Source organism: Pteronotus mesoamericanus, unplaced genomic scaffold (genome assembly GCF_021234165.1).
Source record: "Pteronotus mesoamericanus isolate MK-2021 breed Mesoamerican mustached bat unplaced genomic scaffold, CSHL_Meso_final scaffold_31, whole genome shotgun sequence".
In the NCBI taxonomy this organism is placed as follows: Eukaryota; Metazoa; Chordata; class Mammalia; order Chiroptera; family Mormoopidae; genus Pteronotus; species Pteronotus mesoamericanus.
The window spans coordinates 16,254,632-16,272,492 of record NW_026555312.1 but is presented as its reverse complement, the minus strand read 5'-3'; the positions used below and the strand labels follow the sequence as shown (position 1 = coordinate 16,272,492).

General features: G+C 42.3%; 1 protein-coding gene across 1 annotated transcript in view; it reads right to left on the bottom strand.

Moving 5' to 3' along the window:
- RANBP9 (RAN binding protein 9) overlaps positions 1-3,782 on the bottom strand; it is an 86,995-nt gene extending 83,213 nt beyond the window's left edge. Inside the window, exon 1 of the mRNA XM_054591881.1 lies at positions 2,843-3,782. Coding sequence (XP_054447856.1) covers positions 2,843-3,413 — 571 coding nt within the window. The 5' untranslated portion in view covers positions 3,414-3,782. The remainder of the gene's footprint in view (positions 1-2,842) is intronic.
- Between the last annotated feature and the right edge of the window lie 14,079 nt (positions 3,783-17,861).

Here is a 17,861-nt window from a genome sequence, read left to right as displayed (position 1 = left end):
CTGAAACATTAATAGTAATCAAATCCATTGCCAAATTCATGAAAATGCTTTAAGTTGGAATAAAGTTATCATTAGAACTAAGTCTAAACTTGTCACATTTGTACTTATTCAAAGCTGACAATCACTGTAGAAATAAAAGGAAAGAAACATGCCTGAGTGTTTCAACAGCTGATGTGTGACTGCTAAGCAAAAGGTTTTTTGTTTTGTTTTAATTTTTAACACATAGAGAATATATACCCTGCTATTCCTCTGTAATCCAAACAACTTTGTCTATTTGTCCGGGGCTGTTTAACATTAATCCCTTCAAATCATTTAAAGTACCAGACACTGCTTCCAAAGACAGTAATTCCCACTTAGAATAACCTCTTAAAAACAGAATGTGGTCAGAGCAAAAAAAAACCAAGACATTTCTATTTCAAAGGTAAGGAAAATCCTCATTCTGAAAAATAACTATCATCAATCCTTTAAAATTCTGTAACATGCAAAAATACTTTGTGAACAGTAGTTTTTAATGTTAAAAATGTCTCAAAATGTTTAGGTAAAAACAATGCAGCACAATGACAGGTTAAATAAAACTCACTCTTCTTATTCTAGGACTTCAAAGTTTTATTACCCACTACCTATGACACTTCCCCTTTGCTCCCTTCCCTTATTACTGGGACAGAGCTGCCCAGCACTTCTGGTGTGGTCCACTCAGAAGCCACTCAGAAAAACAGGAAAAATAAAACACCCAACGCATTAAAATAACAAGACAAGAGGAAGAGGCAGTAGAAGGGGGCAAAAAGAGGCTGTGTTTGCAACAAGGGGCAAGGGAGAGACAAAGGGGAGATGGAAGAAAGGGACAGAAAAGCAAAAGGATGACAACAAAATCTGGTCTTTTGTAAATAATAGTTTATGCTTGTAAAAGAAAGAGAAGTTTCCAGAAAGTGAATCTTAGTATTACACAACAGAAATACAGAGGCCAACAGGAAAAATAATTGAGACAGCAGTGTCATAAATATTCCAAACGCCAACCAAATTCACACAAGCATGTACTTGTCTCTGACCCAAATCACCAATTTTATGTAAAAGGAGTTAGTAAAACTAACTTAGCCATGTTAACATGCTAAATAAACTATAATCATGAATCTTAGATATCATGGAAATTCAGAACTGGAAATTTCCTTCCCAACCATCCAGCTCAACTCCCTCACTTCTCAGAGGAAGAAACTGAGGCCGTTTTGTAACATGTCTAAAATCACAACTGATTGCAGAACTCAGGAAAGCTAGGGCTCTTTGTTCAACAATCTTCCATATCCTCTGCCTCTTATTTTTTAAAGCTAATTATTAACCATCAACCATAAATTTAAAATAAAGTTTTGTCAAGTCTAACAAAAAGCCTTCTGGTGGCCAGATCAGAAGTAATCACTTCTTAACAGCACTGTTCACACAAATTAAAACACAGAATTAAATAACAACTCTCATAGAGCATTAACAAAGTGTCCTAACCTAAAAAACAAAAGCCCAATATTTCAAATTTTCAGCCATTTGGAATAAGAAACATACGGAAAGTTTTTCTCTGCATCTATGGATAAAAGTAAATATTTAACAAGGCCTGTTTTGTGTATGTGACTCTGTGCAGTCAAATCATTTGGTAGATTTGTCGCCATTCTCCTTTCTGATTAAATAGTAACTTATTTGTCAAGGTTCTTCTCAAATTTCAGTCCTGTATACTTTAAGAATTTAACCACCAAGATTGTTTATATCCTCTATATCCATGTCACTAGGATCTGATTAGGACCCTCCCTTTGTAGCCAATCAAAATGAGGCTGCTTTGAATGTAAAAGCTCCAGATTCAGGTTTGGGGCCTAAAAAACTGGATTTGTTTCCAGGCAGATATATTGGATTGTTCCTCCCCCTTACCCCCAAGTAAACTTGAAGCACCGTATTAATTTGGGCTACATTTCAAAAATTCCCATAGCAATTTATTGTTTTATATAAAACTGATCCGCTTAAAGCTTTGTTTTAATATAGTAGACATAGATAAGGGAAGAGGGAGACAAGCATAAGCCTAAGGCTTTTTTATTTTAACTGCAGGTGTAAAACATAAGTCAGTTTTATTTAAAACACTAAATAACATTTTTAAAAATACTTGTTTTCAATCAGACTTCATATAATGCCATACATGTAAATATAGGACGTTTCCTATTAGTAGTGGCAGATTACTGCTCCCCAAAGAAAACGCCGACTCCTGAGTCCACTCCTACCCTCCCAGTTGCCTTTAGTAAGAGACATTGATGGCAAACTTGGGCCCCTTGTCCTTTTGTCCCCCTAGACCAGCTCTGGCCTAATTTTGGACAAAATTCTCCACTCAGTATTCCTGTCTCTGTATACCCCTGCTCTCCCTTAATTAGAAATTATACCTCGGAATCATGCCTCTCTTCCCCCAACGTAAGAGGAGAACGCCTGACCCACCGCCACCTGGAGAACAATGTAACCCAACTCCGAGTCCATGGATTCCTCCATCCAAGCCCTAAGATTTATCTTCAGGGGAAATCAGAAAGCGAGTTGCGTCCTGTCATCCTGGATTCCCTCAAGGTGTTCTACTCCTGGCCTAGGATTACCCGCTCCATTATGCCGAGGAGCAGTACTCACCTTCCTTTTCCAAGCATCTGGCCCCTCGCCCTCGCACCTTTCACCACGACCCCCATCCCACCCTCGGAGAAGCAGCACAGGCGGCGAGACCCCTCCGAGGGCGCCAGCCCGAGAGGGAGGGGGTCGGGGGCGGGTCGGGAGTCTGCAGCGGCGACAGGACACTTCGGGTCAGTGGCCCCACTCCCACCGCAGGACACACGCCCAGTACCTTTGTAGTGCACCCGCAGGTTGTTCTGAGAGAGGCCGATGTAGCTGAACTTGTCCTTCGGGCTCCAGGACCGAGGCAGCGGAGTCTCCTGTTCGTCCACGGCCGGGTAGAGGCGCTTGAGCCGCCGCTGCAGCTCCTTCTCCTGCTCGTTCAGGGCCGAGTCCCCGTGCAGGAAGGGGGCCGCGGCGCTGCTGCCCGCCAGGGCTGGGGCGCCTCCGGCCGAGCCTGGGCCCGCAGCGAGACCTGGGGGCGCAGGGGGCGCGCTGGCGGGGGCGGCGACCGAGGCGGGCGGCGGGGGCGGCGGGGGCGGCGGCGGGGCGGCGGTGGCCGGAGGTGGCGGCGGCGGCGGCGGCGGGTGGAGGAGCAGGGCGGCCGCCGCGGCCCCCAAGCCACCCCCCGCGCCGCCTCCGGGCGAGCCAGCGGGAGAGGAGCCGGCGCTGACGGCCGGGGGCGCCGGCAGGACGACTCCGGAGACCGGGGCCACGGCCGCCGGCGGTGGTGGCGGCAGCTGCTGCTGCTGTTGCTGCTGCTGCGGTGGCGGCGGCGGCGGCGGCGGCGGCTGCCCGGACATCCCGGCCGCGACTCAGCCTACGGCCGCCTCCACCTCTTCTCTCCTTCCTCCTCTGCTTCCCGGGGGCGCTGTCGCTGCTGCCGCCGGCACCAGGCGCCCAGTCCGCCCGCCCCGGAAGCAGGCGGCGGGCCGCGCGCCGAAGGAGAGCGCGACGGTTGGGGGGGCTCAGAGACGGGGAGTGGGCGGCGGGCCCCAGGAGGTCCCGAGAGAACGTTGGCTGGAGCGCGGGCGCGGGCCGGGGCGCCGAGAGCAAGAGCGAGGCAGGAGCTCAAGCACAGGGGGCGCAGTGGCAGCCGCCGCGACCGCTGCTCTCGCTGCTGTTTCCCGGCGGGCGGGCGGGCCTGGCCGGCGCGAGACGCTGCGCGCGGGCGGCGCTGGGCGAAGGGGCGGGCACCGAGCGCGCGAGCAGCGCGAGGGGCGGGGAAGCGCGAGCGGCTGGGAGCACGCCTGCGGGGCGCGCGGGCCGAGGCGGTGGGGTAGAGGCGCGCGGCCCGAGCAGCGGAGTACCCTGGTCCCTGGCCCGCTGGCCGCTGGCGGATGAAACTCGGGACTCCGGGAGCAAGGTCCCTGCGGAGGTCCCTGCCTCCTCCCGTGGGCCCGCCGCCTCCCCCTGCCAGTTCGGGCCCTCCCCGGGAGAATCTCCTCCTACTTTACTTCTTTTTGTTGTCGTCGCCCCACCTCCCCACCATTCGGTTCCCGCTGGAGCAGAGGTGCAGCTTCTCGCGCAGGCGAAAGTAATCGAGCCCCGCTGGGGCCGCCGCGAGCACCGCCCGCGGATGTTCCCCGGAGCGCTCGAGCTCCGGGAACCCAAATAGGGTCCGCGAGGTAAAAGGTCTGAAGAGTGTCCACGGGTTCCCCAGCACAGGTTCCTGTTGGCCGCCTCCCTCTTTATGAACTTATTTCATACTTAACAGTATTTAATACCTTAACATTATCTTATAGGAGTGGAAACCATTTCTGATGGCAAAGTCTCCCACTTAAAATACTAAGCATTGTATTACTTAATTTTATGAGGATTTAAAGTGAACTTACAGTGGTCCAGGGTGTGACAGGTATGCTAAAAAAAAAGCCTGGCATATCTTCAAAGAGCAGTTAGAAGACAAGGTTATAGTGTATTGATGTCTAGAGACATCAAAACATTTTATAAGACTCATTAGTTTTCATAACAGGCCTCTTTAGGTAGCAAAGAATTACGTTTATTTTTAAAGCAAGGAAATAGTCACTGAGGTCAGCAGAGTCAAAAGTAGAACTTCCTACTTTGCACTTCCCAATAGAGTGAGTGCTTTGCTTCCTCCACTAATTTGGCACAAGTTGCCAAGTGTTGCTCTCTGACCCGTCCTAGCATTACTGTTTTGTTTTCACCACTTCCCTTTGTTTATGTTATCCTTTCCTTAGCTGGCAAAATTGAACTTTACACGTGTAAACTACATGACATAGATTCGGGTATTTTGTTTGCTCTCAAAGATATTATGATGGTAATTGTTGGGCCAAATAAGCAAGGAGAGGCTTGCTGAAGAGAGAATTATTTTATTTTGATGAGGGTAGATAAATGGTGATTTAACCAAAGGCCCTTAGTATCTGGTCAGAACTAATAGTCATTTAGTCTGATTTCTCCCTCAGTTACCCAGACAACCAGATGCCTTGTTGTTCTTTAATAAAAATATTCAATAATTCTAACCTATTGTTTGATGACTTTTTCAAACCAATGCACTTTAAATTACAAGATGTCATTGTATTTAACTTGTTCTAAAACTTTCATTTATATTACAGTAACAATGAGTTAAATGTAAGCCAATCTCTATTTAAACCAGCCAAGGTAGAATAAGTGGATTCCATGCCTTATTCAGACTTTCTTGAAATTCTCATCAAGGTTTTATTTGCGAAGGTGTACTTTTTTCTTTTTTCTTTTTTTTCTGTCAGCACCCTTGGAAACTATTTCCATGATACATAGAAATGGTTAAGAGACTAAAAGTATCTGACATTTCCTCAGCTTTTTATAGGAGTGACTGGTTTTCTCCAGACAAGCAATCTCAAGAAATTAATGATTTCAGTTTGGGTAAGGATGCTTTGAAATGGACACTTATACTGAAGGTGGTAGAGAATATTGATAAGTCATTTTAGAAAGCAACATATTTGGTGATGTTTATAAAGAGATGTCCCTGCCTGTTGACTCATTCCAACCAAAAAAAGTCGAAACCAAGTAACAAAGTCTAGTGGAAGAAATTTAGGCCTAAAAATGTTCTGCAGGAAGTATTGATCGATGAAATATGGAAGCAAATTAAATGCTCAGCATTAATCAAGGAGTTGAAGAAAGAATCGTATACCCCTTTCAAAGGAATTGGGACTGCAGGAGCACGGATAGCACGTTTGTTTAATTCTTTTTTTTTTTTTTTTAATGCATCTCCTCTGGGTGGGGGAATTGCCAAAAAAATGAGGCCAACAGTTAGAAAAAGACACTTCTTCTTTTGACTTAGTTGGAGATTGACCTCAACTGCAGACTTACTCCTTCCAGGCCTCTTGCACAGGCACAGGCTGAAATAAATGTTATATGGCCTCTTTAAAATGGTTTTGAAGACATGGAAAAGTGATTGGGATTTGCTACATGGAACAAGGGTACACAATAATTATACATTACCAAAATTGTTACTAAAAAGACATGAAGGAAAATCTCAAATAGTTTTATAATTGGCAATCATGATACATAATTAAAAGTAAAATTTTATTAATATTACAAACTGGTACATAGAGATGTAAGTGGTAAGAACCTATTAACCTTGAACTTCATACTCTTTTTGCACCTGTGTTTTCAGTCTTTACCATGTATTGCTGTAATATGGATATATATATCTATCTGCTGAGGTCCTCAGCCAACAATAGGACACAATTGTAGCTCTTTTTTTAAAGACTTTATTTATTTATTTTTAGAGAGGAGAAGGGAAGGAGAAAAAGAGGGGGAGAAACATCAATGTGCAAGAGATACATTTGCCTCTTGTATGCCCCAACCTGGGATCTGGCCCACAATCCAGCCATGTGCCCTGACTGGGAATCAAAACCTGCAACTTTCCTGTTTGCAGGCTGGCGCTCAATCCACTGAGCCACACTGACTAGGGCACCACTGTAGCTTTCTTAAGCCTCAGGATCTTATTGGAAGGATAGTGGATGATTCTCAAAATTAACCAGAAGGCTGGACAACCAGCCCACACTGAAGGGAAGAGGATAATACAAGGGCATGAATACCAGAACATGGAGACCTTGTGGCTAACTTTGAAAGCTACGTATCACTGGGTGGTTGCAACTCCTGGTGAATGCAGGGAGACTGCACTTGCTACACACACGTCAAATACAGCTGTACACCAGGGACTAGCACAGGTTTTCTATAATGGGTCATTAGGAAATATTTTACCCTTTACAGGCCATACGGTGGCTGTCACAACTACTCAACTTTGCCACTATGGATGAAAAGTAGTCATAAACAATCTATAAACCAATAGATGTGGCTGTGTTTCAATAAAACTTTATTACCAGAAAAGGCAGCAGGCTAGATTTAGCATACAGGCTATACTTTGTAATTCCTGTTCTAGTCCATTTTATCAATAATCCTTATACACTATTCTCAACACTAAATGACAAGACCAAGTCACTGGCAATGAATTCCCAGGAGTCAGTAAGTTCATGTTACCAACAATGCGTGGTGCACCTCAGAGTCCTGGACAGGCGTATGCCATATGTGCACGGAGTTGGGATATTTTGGCAGCTAATATGTGGAAAATTGAAATGGAAGGCAAACAGCCAAACAATGCTAACGACAGCAGGATAACATCCAAATCAGAAGTGGTGCTCTATCAGCATATACTAAGCACCTATTATGTATGGAACCTTGTGTTAGGCTCAGGGCTTGGAGTAAGCAAAGGAGGGAAGAGGGATTACAAAGACGAACAAGGCAGTATGGAACCTATTCCTGCAGTGAACAAAGTGGAGTTGGAGAGGCAAAATCGGTCCACATGAATTAAAGCAGTGCTTCTCAAAGCACTGTCCAGGTGCTTTGTCCTGTCCAGGACTCTGAGGTGCACCACGCATTGTTGGTAACATGAACTTACTGACTCCTGGGAATTCATTGCCAGTGACTTGGTCTTGTCATTTAGTGTTGAGAATAGTGTATAAGGATTATTGATAAAATGGACTAGAACAGGAATTACAAAGTATAGCCTGTATGCTAAATCTAGCCTGCTGCCTTTTCTGGTAATAAAGTTTTATTGAAAACTTTTAATGTGAATGTGGGCATTTGCTAAATGAGACCCAGGATTCTGCATTGCTGACAGGCTTCCAGGTGATGCCGCTGCTACTGGTCTTTGGCTAGCAAGAACTTAGAGAAACAAAGGTTTCAGAGAGTCTAAGGCCAGGTAGACAAAGTCGAATGAGGGAGGAATTCCCATGTTGTCTTGGCCAGACTGGGAAGGTGGTGCAGGCTCTAACCAAAGAACCAAGAGATAGTATTTCTAGGGCTTAGGGTTCAAAGTGAAAATAATCTGTAGACTCCCGTGGGATAACACAAGTGCAGCATTATTCCATTATTTCATATTAATGTGTGAATGAAATGTTTACAGTTCAGTGTTCCTTAATAAAATATATGTGAAAAAAGAACAGTGAGTACATTTAGAGGAAACTTTGTTAACATGTCCTACAAGAATTTGAATATAAATTGCAATTTTGGGTTAAAGAATCTGAGCTAGCAATTATTTAACAAATGAGACTACTATCAATCTCCTGATTTTCCTCTTAATTTTTCTCCTTTTTCTAACCCACTGTAACTCATTTGTCAACACTCACATTTTTTCATTCATAGTGATTTTTATGTTCCCTCTTTCTGGTTTTCTTATAGCAGTGTGAAAATGCATTCAAATAGAGTAACAGCAGGGAACAGATAGCAGAAGCTCACTTCCTCTGCACTCTCTCCCTCCGTGTTGTCAGGTGGGCATGATGAGGATCTTGGTGGAATCACAGAATGCAAAGGCTGCCCACAGCTTCCTGAGTGCCACTCAATGCCTCCTCCTGGCCTAGGAAATGGCCATGGGTTCAGTGCATCCTATAGCGTGCAGGCAGGAAAAGTCATGTTTTTTTAGTCTTTGGACTGTTGTTACAGAATACCACTGACTGTGTGGTTTATAAACAACATTTATTTCTCACAGGTCTGGAGACTTAGGAAGTCCGAGATCAAGGCATCGGCAGATTCAGTGTCTGGGGAGAATCTGCTCCCTGGTTTATGGAGGGCCATCTTCTCACTGGGGTTGCTTTTACAAGGGCACTAATCCCATCCATGAGGGGTCTACCCTCATGAGCTAATCACCCCCAAAGGCTCCATTCCTGATACCATCACACTAGGGATTAGGTTTCTACATACGAATTTTGGGGGGACACAAACTTTCAGTCTTTAGCAACAAAGTTAGGAAAGAAACAAAAAAAAGAAAAAATGAAAATAGAAAAAATAAAAGAGGAGAGGGTAAAAAAAGATGTGTCCCTAAAGGATAATAATAATTAGTTCCCCAAAGTGCCAGACATCATTGTGGGCTATATAACTTGTCTATGGACAGGGGGTTAGACCCCTATTCCTGAGATGTAGGCTGCATTTCAGTCATGATTTATTGAGTACCTACTATAAGCACTATACAGTGCTAGGCAGCTGATGGAGGTTTAAAAAAAAAAAAAAAAGGAACCTAAGGTCCTTGCCCTCAAGGAGTTTAGAGTGTTGTGGGAAAGAACATTATTTACACAACCAGTTTTTCAGGGTAGCATAAGAAAAGTCCTATAATAGAAACAAAAGACCCATGGCTATTTTTCTAATATTCCAGGAAAAGTAATTCTCTAGTCTAACCCATAATATTATAAGTAAAATGAATTAGTTTTTCATTTTAAGTTTCTTTGTACTTAAGTTCTTTTGCATGTAAGATATAATGCATACATATGTATATATGCATGTATAATCATGATGGTCCTCAAAGAAGGTGCAAGGCCTAATTTGCAGTCTAAGTAAATATATTAAAAAACTAGCTTAATGAAACAGTTCCTGTCACAGTTCACTTTCTTTTATCATGGCTATATCATTTTATGCTTGCTTATTAATTTTTTAAACATTTTTGTTTGTTTTCCTTAAGTGCCTTTCAAAATATGCAAGGAAAAATATGCCCAGCAATATGTGAGCCTTTTTCAAATTGTCATATTTCAAAGATGTCAGAACATCTGTATCTTAAAAAGCAGCTGTTTCAAAGACTTTAGTATTTTTCTGCTTTCATCTGCAATTAGTTTACCTTACAAATATTTAACTTAGAAATAGCTATCAATTATTTAAAGAGGAGTGCCATTGGCTATGGAATTACTGGTCTGTCTGCTAACATCACCAACATTCTTAAACCCTCATATGTGCCTTACACCACTGTTCCTCAGAAATCTCATAGATAGTTGAATTTTGGCATTCTTAGAGACCTAAAACATTTTTATATCATAGTATGCCACCCCATAATATTCCATAGGTATAGTGAAAATCTGCATGATTAGAAAATAACAAAGCCACACAGACACGGGGAGGGGTATTGGGTGGTTGACTGGGCTGCTAGGTGACCAAGTGCATATTTCCATGTATTGCACTAACCTCATCACATGTGATATGATTTGTGCTTGGCAAAATTATGAGCCAAAATTATGACAAGACTCTTCTGGCCTCCTAAAGAGCCAATACTGGGCCCTGGCTGGTGTAGCTCAGTGGATTGAGTGCCAGCCTGCAAACCTAAAGGTCACTAGTTCAATTCCCAGTCAGTGCACATGCCTGGTTGTGGGCCAGGTCCCCAGTTAGGGGCATGTGAGAGGCAACCTATCAATGTATCTCTCGTACATCAATATTTCTCTCACTCTCATTCTCCCTCCTTTCCGCTCTCTCTAAAGATAAATAAGTAAAATCTTTTAAAAAAAATAAAGAGTCATTACTGGGTATTCAATGTGTGTATAAGTGTGCAAGTACTGTCCTTATCAGATTCTTGAAATGTGTATATCCCTCTTTATCTTGGTACGATTATATAACACACACTTAGGGTAAACCTGAAAATGACTCCGCAGATATCCCCTGTGAGCCTGTGAATGTGACCTTATTTGGAAATAAGATCTTTACATGTGATTAAATTAAGGATCTCAGAATGAGGTAATTATCCCAGTGTACCCAAAAGCCAATGGCAAGTGTCCTTATAAAGAGAGGCAGATGGAGATTTGAGACAGACAGATGAGGAGAAGGCACACACAGAGGAGCAGACCATGGGAAAGTGGAGCAGAGAGATGTAGCCATAAGCCAAGGAGTGCCAACATCCACCAGAAGCTGGAAGAGGTGAAAAGTGGATTCTCCCCTACAACTGGAGGGAGTACAGCTCTGTCAGCACCTGGATTTTGGATTTCTCACTTCCAAAACAATGAGAAAATAAACTGTTGTTTTAAGCCACCAAATTTGTTGTAACTTGTTATGGCAGCCACTGAATACTAATGCACAAAACACTTCAAACTTTTTTAGATTATGGGGGAAAAAGTTGTACAAAGTTGTTAAGAAGATTAAGTATACTGTATATTGTGGAAGCATTCATTACCTGTATTCATTAACACATCTCCCTGATCAAATTGCAATGCTTATTTGTCCTTTTTTTGTAAGATTCAGAGTTCATGAATCATGTAAGTTGTATACATCAAATCTAGGTTTACTACTTGCCTGCATAATATTATCTCTGTTTCTCCCTATATACCTCTATCTCTATCCCTCTTTTTCTCTCCCTGGGTTCTGACCACAGTTCAGTAAAGGAAGGGGTTATAAGTACTCTGGCTTGATGGAAAAATAATTTTATGGTTGGAATATGAATGGAAATGGCTCTTCTATTGAGCAGAAGCCGTAAATGCTATGAAACTGCCTTAAAAATGTTATTAGAGGGTCACCTTGGTTACCACAGCTCAGGGCTGTTACTTTTTAACCATTACATGCCTAATGCCATGCGTGTTTTGCTTAACAACCATTTAAAAATCTGATTGCATAAGGATAACTTGTAGGATGGGTTAGGTATCTCACATCAGGTTTCCTAGCAGCAGAGAATGAGATGAGGTTTCTGATGTAAGTGATTTTTTTTTTTAAAGAGAATCCTCTCAAGTGAAATCTGTAAGGAATATTCAGGGAAGCAGGATATAGTGCAGAGGAAGAAACCAGGTATAAAGGTGAGGGTTCAGTGAAGTCTGACTGCAGCCTGACCCCACAGGGAGCTCTGGAGTGTGTGTGGCACTGCGGAATTGCCTCAGCTTAGGCAAGAGTCCAGGACTTTTACAACCTGTATTTATCATTCATTAGCTGTAGACCACCTGCTTCCCTAGGGGAGCATACTATCCTGGGCACCTGGGGAAGGAGGCTCCCTTCAGGCAAGAGCAATTCTCTGGAGAAGGGTGTGGCATGAGCCATTGGCAACCAACACTCACAGCAGCCAGAGATGGGTGCACTGGTGGGAACTGATCAGGACCCCAATTGCATCTAGGGGCGCATGAGCTTTGCTTCAAATGGCATTTCTAATCACACAACTGGTCATTTCAGTGGATACCTCTGCAATAAGAGAGCTCTAAAAGAAAAAAAGTTTGCATTATTGAAGTGTTGGAATTTCACAAATATTCTGTATCCTATTGTGGAGATATAATCAGCAAATACTTGCAAATGTTCATAGGAATAATCTGGGAAGACTGCCTTTTATAAAGAAATCCCTTCTAGCATGCATGTGTAAGCAGGAGCACAGTCATAAGTTTGGCTGTGCTACCGTGCTCAGAGCTGACCTCCATCCTGTTTATTTTCATGGTCTGTATGTCTTTTACCACCCTCTGTTGGTCCCATGTGTGTCAGTGTGGTTTACTTTAGTCTGTAAGGTTATGGTAGGTACAGGTCACATCTATTTTATTGTTCTCTATTTAGCATGTTGCACAATTATCTGCTTAATAACCCCTTCCTGTTGATAATGCCCTGTAGTACCTATTTGCTTTTTGATGATGACATTGATGTTCTACATAATAATTGTCCAGGCTTTAAACATATGACTCAGGCATCATCCTAAGCAGGACATTCAGATACCTCTAGGAGCGAGACAGATAATATAAACCAGGTTAGGTATACATAACACAACAGAAAGCTGTGGGAGCTCTGAAAGACAGGAGACGGTAAAGGAATTCAAATCAGGATGTTTGAAACACTGCATGGGCCACACAACACATTAGTTAGATCTGTGGGTCAGACCTAACTAACGGGTCACCAGCTCGTGACCCAAAGGCTGGTCTGAACTCAAAGCTGGAAATTGAGGCCAATTACAGATGTCTTTAACGTGCTCTGCTGCCTGGCTTGCCAAGGAGCCCCAAACTGTTGTCATTTGCATCTGCCCACAGTGGGCGACTGGAAGCACCAGATTTTTTCAGTCATGCTGCTGTTCCTGTAGAACCAGACCTAGAGTTCTGGAGCTACTTCCTGGCTTGCCAGGGAAATCTGAGTCTCGGGTGCCTCATTACTTAACACAATCATGAGAAACACCTTAAAGCCCATTTCCTATTCTAGTGCTCTCTATATAGTAGGCACTCCTTAAATATTTCCTGATGCTACAAATAAGCTAACTTCATAATGCTTGACTCCAGGTCTCCTATAATCCACCCTGTAGTTTTCATTCTAAGAATGTTGTTTTTTTACAGTTTGATTAGGATGCCAAGATTACATGTATGAATAGAATGTTGATGAGGATGCGGAGAAACTGAATCTTCACATGCTGCTGGTAGAAATGCAAAGTGGGGAAGCCACTGTGAAAAACAGTATGGTGGTACCTCAAAAAATTAAACGTAGATTTACCACCATATGACCAATTCTACTGTTCAGCATATTCCCAAGAGGAATGGAAACATGTCCACATAACACTTGTACACATATATTCACATGAGCATTATTAATAAAGGTCAAAATATGGAAACAATCCAGCTATCTACCAATGGATGAATGGATAAATAAAATGTGGTATATCCATACAAAGGAATAGCATTCCACAATAAAAAAGAATGAAATACTGATACAGGCTACAGCATGGATGAACCTTCATGATTCTATTTACTGGTAAATAAAATGTCCAGAGGAGGCCAATCCGTGGAGAAAGAAAGTAAATTAGTGGTTGCCAGGAGCTGAGGGGAGGAAGGAATGGGGAATAACTGCTAATAGTATAGGGGTTCTTTTTGAAATGATGAAAATGTTCTAAAATGCATTGTGATGATGGTTGTGCAACTTTTGAATATACCATTGAACTGTATACTTTAAATGGATGAACTATGTGCTATGTGAATTACATCTCAATAAAGCTGGTATTTAAAAAAAAGGTTATATGATATGAACTATGAATGTTCATGTCATCGCCACCAAATACTGTGTATGAGAATCTACTGCAGTATAACTTTCAATGCTTTGCTCACTGTGTGGTACATAGTAGGTAATCAATAAATGTTTGTTGAATGAATGTTGAATAGATTTCTAAAAAACTAGAATATTCAGTGAATTAAGGCAGAGGAGTCTTGTCATTTTAACTTTCTAAATTTCTGGAGGACATCCTGAAAATCTTGTGGATTTTCTTTCCTACAGGAAAGAACCTAGCATGTAGCCTGGCATATGCCACACTCTCAGTAAAAAGCAGTTCATTTCTTCTTCTTTTTTTTTTTTTGAAACAGTTTTAAAATCTGTTATTCCACTTTCTTTACTTAGTATCAGTTTTGCCAGCTTTATAATGGACCATCAGTGGAAATAAAGGTAGCGATTCAAAAAAGAGCTAAAAAGACCAGTATTACTTGTGTTCAATAGTGGGAGTTACACTCAGCTAAGAAGTGGCTCTTTGAATTTTGTGTTTAGAATAAATGGACTAGTACAGTGATTCTCAAACTTAAGAGTACTTCAGATTCACCTAAAGGAGATAGATCCAGGGCAGGACCCAGAATTTACATTTCCACAAATTCCTGGGTAGTGCTGATGCTTCTAATCTGCGGACCACTCTGAGAAACGCTGGACTCAAATTTCTTCTTAACTTTGTTTAAATTTTGAAACAATCACAAAGTTACAGGAAAGTTGGAAATACAGTACAAAGGACTTTTAATTTACTGAGTCATTTGAGAATTAAGTTGCCAACATACTGCCCTTCACAGTCTAATACTTTAGGGTGGAATTCCTAAAAAGATATTCTTCTGTACAACTGAAGTATAACCATCATCAGGAAAAGAACACTAATATATTGTTACCATCTAATCTCCACACCCTACTCAAATTTTGCAAAGTGCCCCAATAATATTGTTTATAGCAAGAGGACCCAGTTCAAAACCGTGCATTGCATTTGGTTGTCCTGTGTCCGTCGCCATGGAAGAGTTCCTAGTCCCTCCTCGACTGCCAGAACCTGACACATTTGAAGATCAGAGGCCAGTTATTTTTGAGTGTCCCCAGTTTGGATTTGTCTGATGTTTTCTCATGAGTAGATTCAAGTTACACATCTTGGGCGGGAATGTTATATAAACGTCTCTGTGTTCTTCTCAGTGCATCCTATCAGGTGCTGCATGATTACAATGTATCCCATTAATGGTGATGTTAACCTTGATCATTTAATAAAGACATCTGCCAAGCTAATCCGCTACGAGGTCATTCCTTTTTCTTAATAACTCTTTTGTGGAGGAGTATTTTGAAATGATCTAAATATCTCATTTCTTCATAAACTTGCAATTTAGTCATTTGATTATTTATTTATGTTTCTATGGACCCATGGCTTCTGGTTTTATTCAATAAATTTATAATCCACCACTATAATTATTTATTTTAATGCTGAAATTGTCTCAAATTTGGCTTGAGGGAGCCCTTTCAACCTGGGCTTCTATGGTATGTCCTTTTGACATGTCCCCAACATTTTTTGAGCACTCCCTTACTTCCTGGCACAACAAAATCCTCTACATTCATCCTGTACTTCCTATGCCATGGCCCTGGAGTCAGTCATTTCTCTAAGGAGCTGTGGTTCCTTTTAGTTGAAAATGACGTTTGAATCTTCTCACTGAGAGCTAAGATACACACACGCGCACACACACACACACACAAACACACATACATACTACATGTGTATTGCTGGGTAACTAATTACCACAAATTTGGTAGCTTAAGACAACACACAATTATTAATGGTTTTTGAGGTCAGGAGTCCTGGTATGTCTTAGTTGGCTCCTCTGCTTCAGGGTCTCACAAAGCATCAGCTGGGGCTGTGGTTTTATCTCCAGGATCAACTGGGAAAAGACCCACTTCCAAGCTCCTGTGGGGGCAGAATTCAGTTCCTTGTGGCTGTGGGCTGGATGTTACCCTCAGTTCCTTGCCACGTGGACTTCTCTGGAGGGCAGCTCACAACACAGCAGCTCGCTTCACCAAAACTAGTAAGGGAGCATGTCCCCCAAGCAAGACAGGCTTATAATCTTATGTAACATAATACAGAAATGACATCCTACTATCTTTGCTTTGTATTCTATTATTTAGAAGCAAGTCATATATCCTGCCACTCTGGAGGGGAGAGAATTACACATGGGCCTGAATACTAGGAGGTGCAGATCTTTGGGGAACATCTTAGGAGCATCTCACTGAAGTCACCTTTGCAAGAGGCAGAGGCAGGGGAGACCCAGGCTTCCGAAGTGAATAATTGGGAGCATCTTTGAGTCTGTCTGCTGTGATATGTGCATGTATGTGTACACCTACATTTATAATTCCATCTTCTATCTCATCTATCATTTCCATCTTGAAAATCATGGTTCATACTAAGGCATCTAATTTCAATCCAACACCACAAGGTTCATTTTAATTTTCTCCCCTTCCATATTTGTATCTCCCATCTCTGACAGAGAAAAACCTCATGTGTTTACTTATTTGATCAATTTCCTCTCATCACTGCCATGCCTTTCCTCTTATAGATGCTTTCGTCTCTGCTCAGGCTCTGATGTCCCGTGTCAGACCGTGGTCATGAGGACGCCTCAGTCATCATGCTCAGACCCTGACATACACAGACCCACCACCCCATGGGGATGCCCCCTCACCCTTATGGACTCTAGGACCTCTTCGCTTTGCTGGGGTTCTGACATTCCATCGCTAGCCCTCTCTCCCCACACCATGAATGTCCATCTCATTCTGCCCATCTCATACCTTAGGGCTAAATCATCGGAAGAAAGGAAGGGAAAGGAAGGAAAAGAGCACATTTCTCTTTAATGATTCCATTTTTTCCTCGTTTAATACAATTCTCGTCTCCTCCCCCAAAAGATGGGAGAATAGGTGCAAAACATTCCCCGAACAGATGGTGTAAAATGCAAGTGGCTATTTCATAAATTTGCAGCCTATTAGCTGGAGTTGGAGGAACTCTAATGTGTGAAGCAGCAGGGAAAAAATGCAAAGGAAGGACCAAGGGAAGCATGCACACACAGTCTTCATTCTACCTCTGTGCCTTGCTCAAGCTCATCTATTTTCTAGTCTAAAATGCCCACTTTTCTGTTCTTTATTTACATCAGTTTGATTTCTTGCTTCATTCAAGGGCCAGCTCATGAGGTTCCTTCTTCCACAGAAGACCCTCACTAGCCTTAACCCAGGCATTTCATCCCCCTTTAAAATTCCAATCCATACTCACTCACATCTTTGTAACCACATTCTAGTGTTTGATTCTCGATGACTTTGTATAGATCTAGCCCTTTATGTATGCACATCTTTCCTCCTGAACTAGATAGTAAGTTCCTTAAAGATATACTTCATTGTGTCTCATCCATGCTTGTTGAGTGATTGAAACCAGCCACTCTGTGTGAGGACATGATATTGAGGTGGAGGCGGAAGCTTTTCAGAAGGGTGGCCACTAGCTATTTCATCTCTTGTTCTCTTATTTAGTTCACTCTCTTGGCTGAAGGCAAGCATAGCAGTGAAGTGTCCAATGAATGTGTACTGAATTATAATTTAGCCTATACGATTATTACATCCTCTCCAGAGGATACAGACCCCAGAAGCCATGTGTGTCATATTTCACCTACCCCAAATGGATGGTCAATGACATGGAAATAAAACTGGAGGAATAGCTTTATTTATACCCCTGTTTCTCTGTACTCTGTACATAATATAAACCCCATACTTTGAAGGGGTCTCACTGAATGTGGATTCACAGTTATATTTACAAACGATTGAAAGAGTAGGATTAAAGATTAAGATCATCTTGTGATACGGAGTGTGAGTTGAGAAAGGCAGCATCTTTTGCTGCATAAGAAAATAGTAATTCCCTAGCGTGAGATACACTCTCAGTCTTTTATTGTGTTACAGATGTGGGTTTCAAGGGAGTTGCTTCTCCTGGGTCCTTCAGAGCTATTCATCGGATGGGGCTACACGTGATTTGA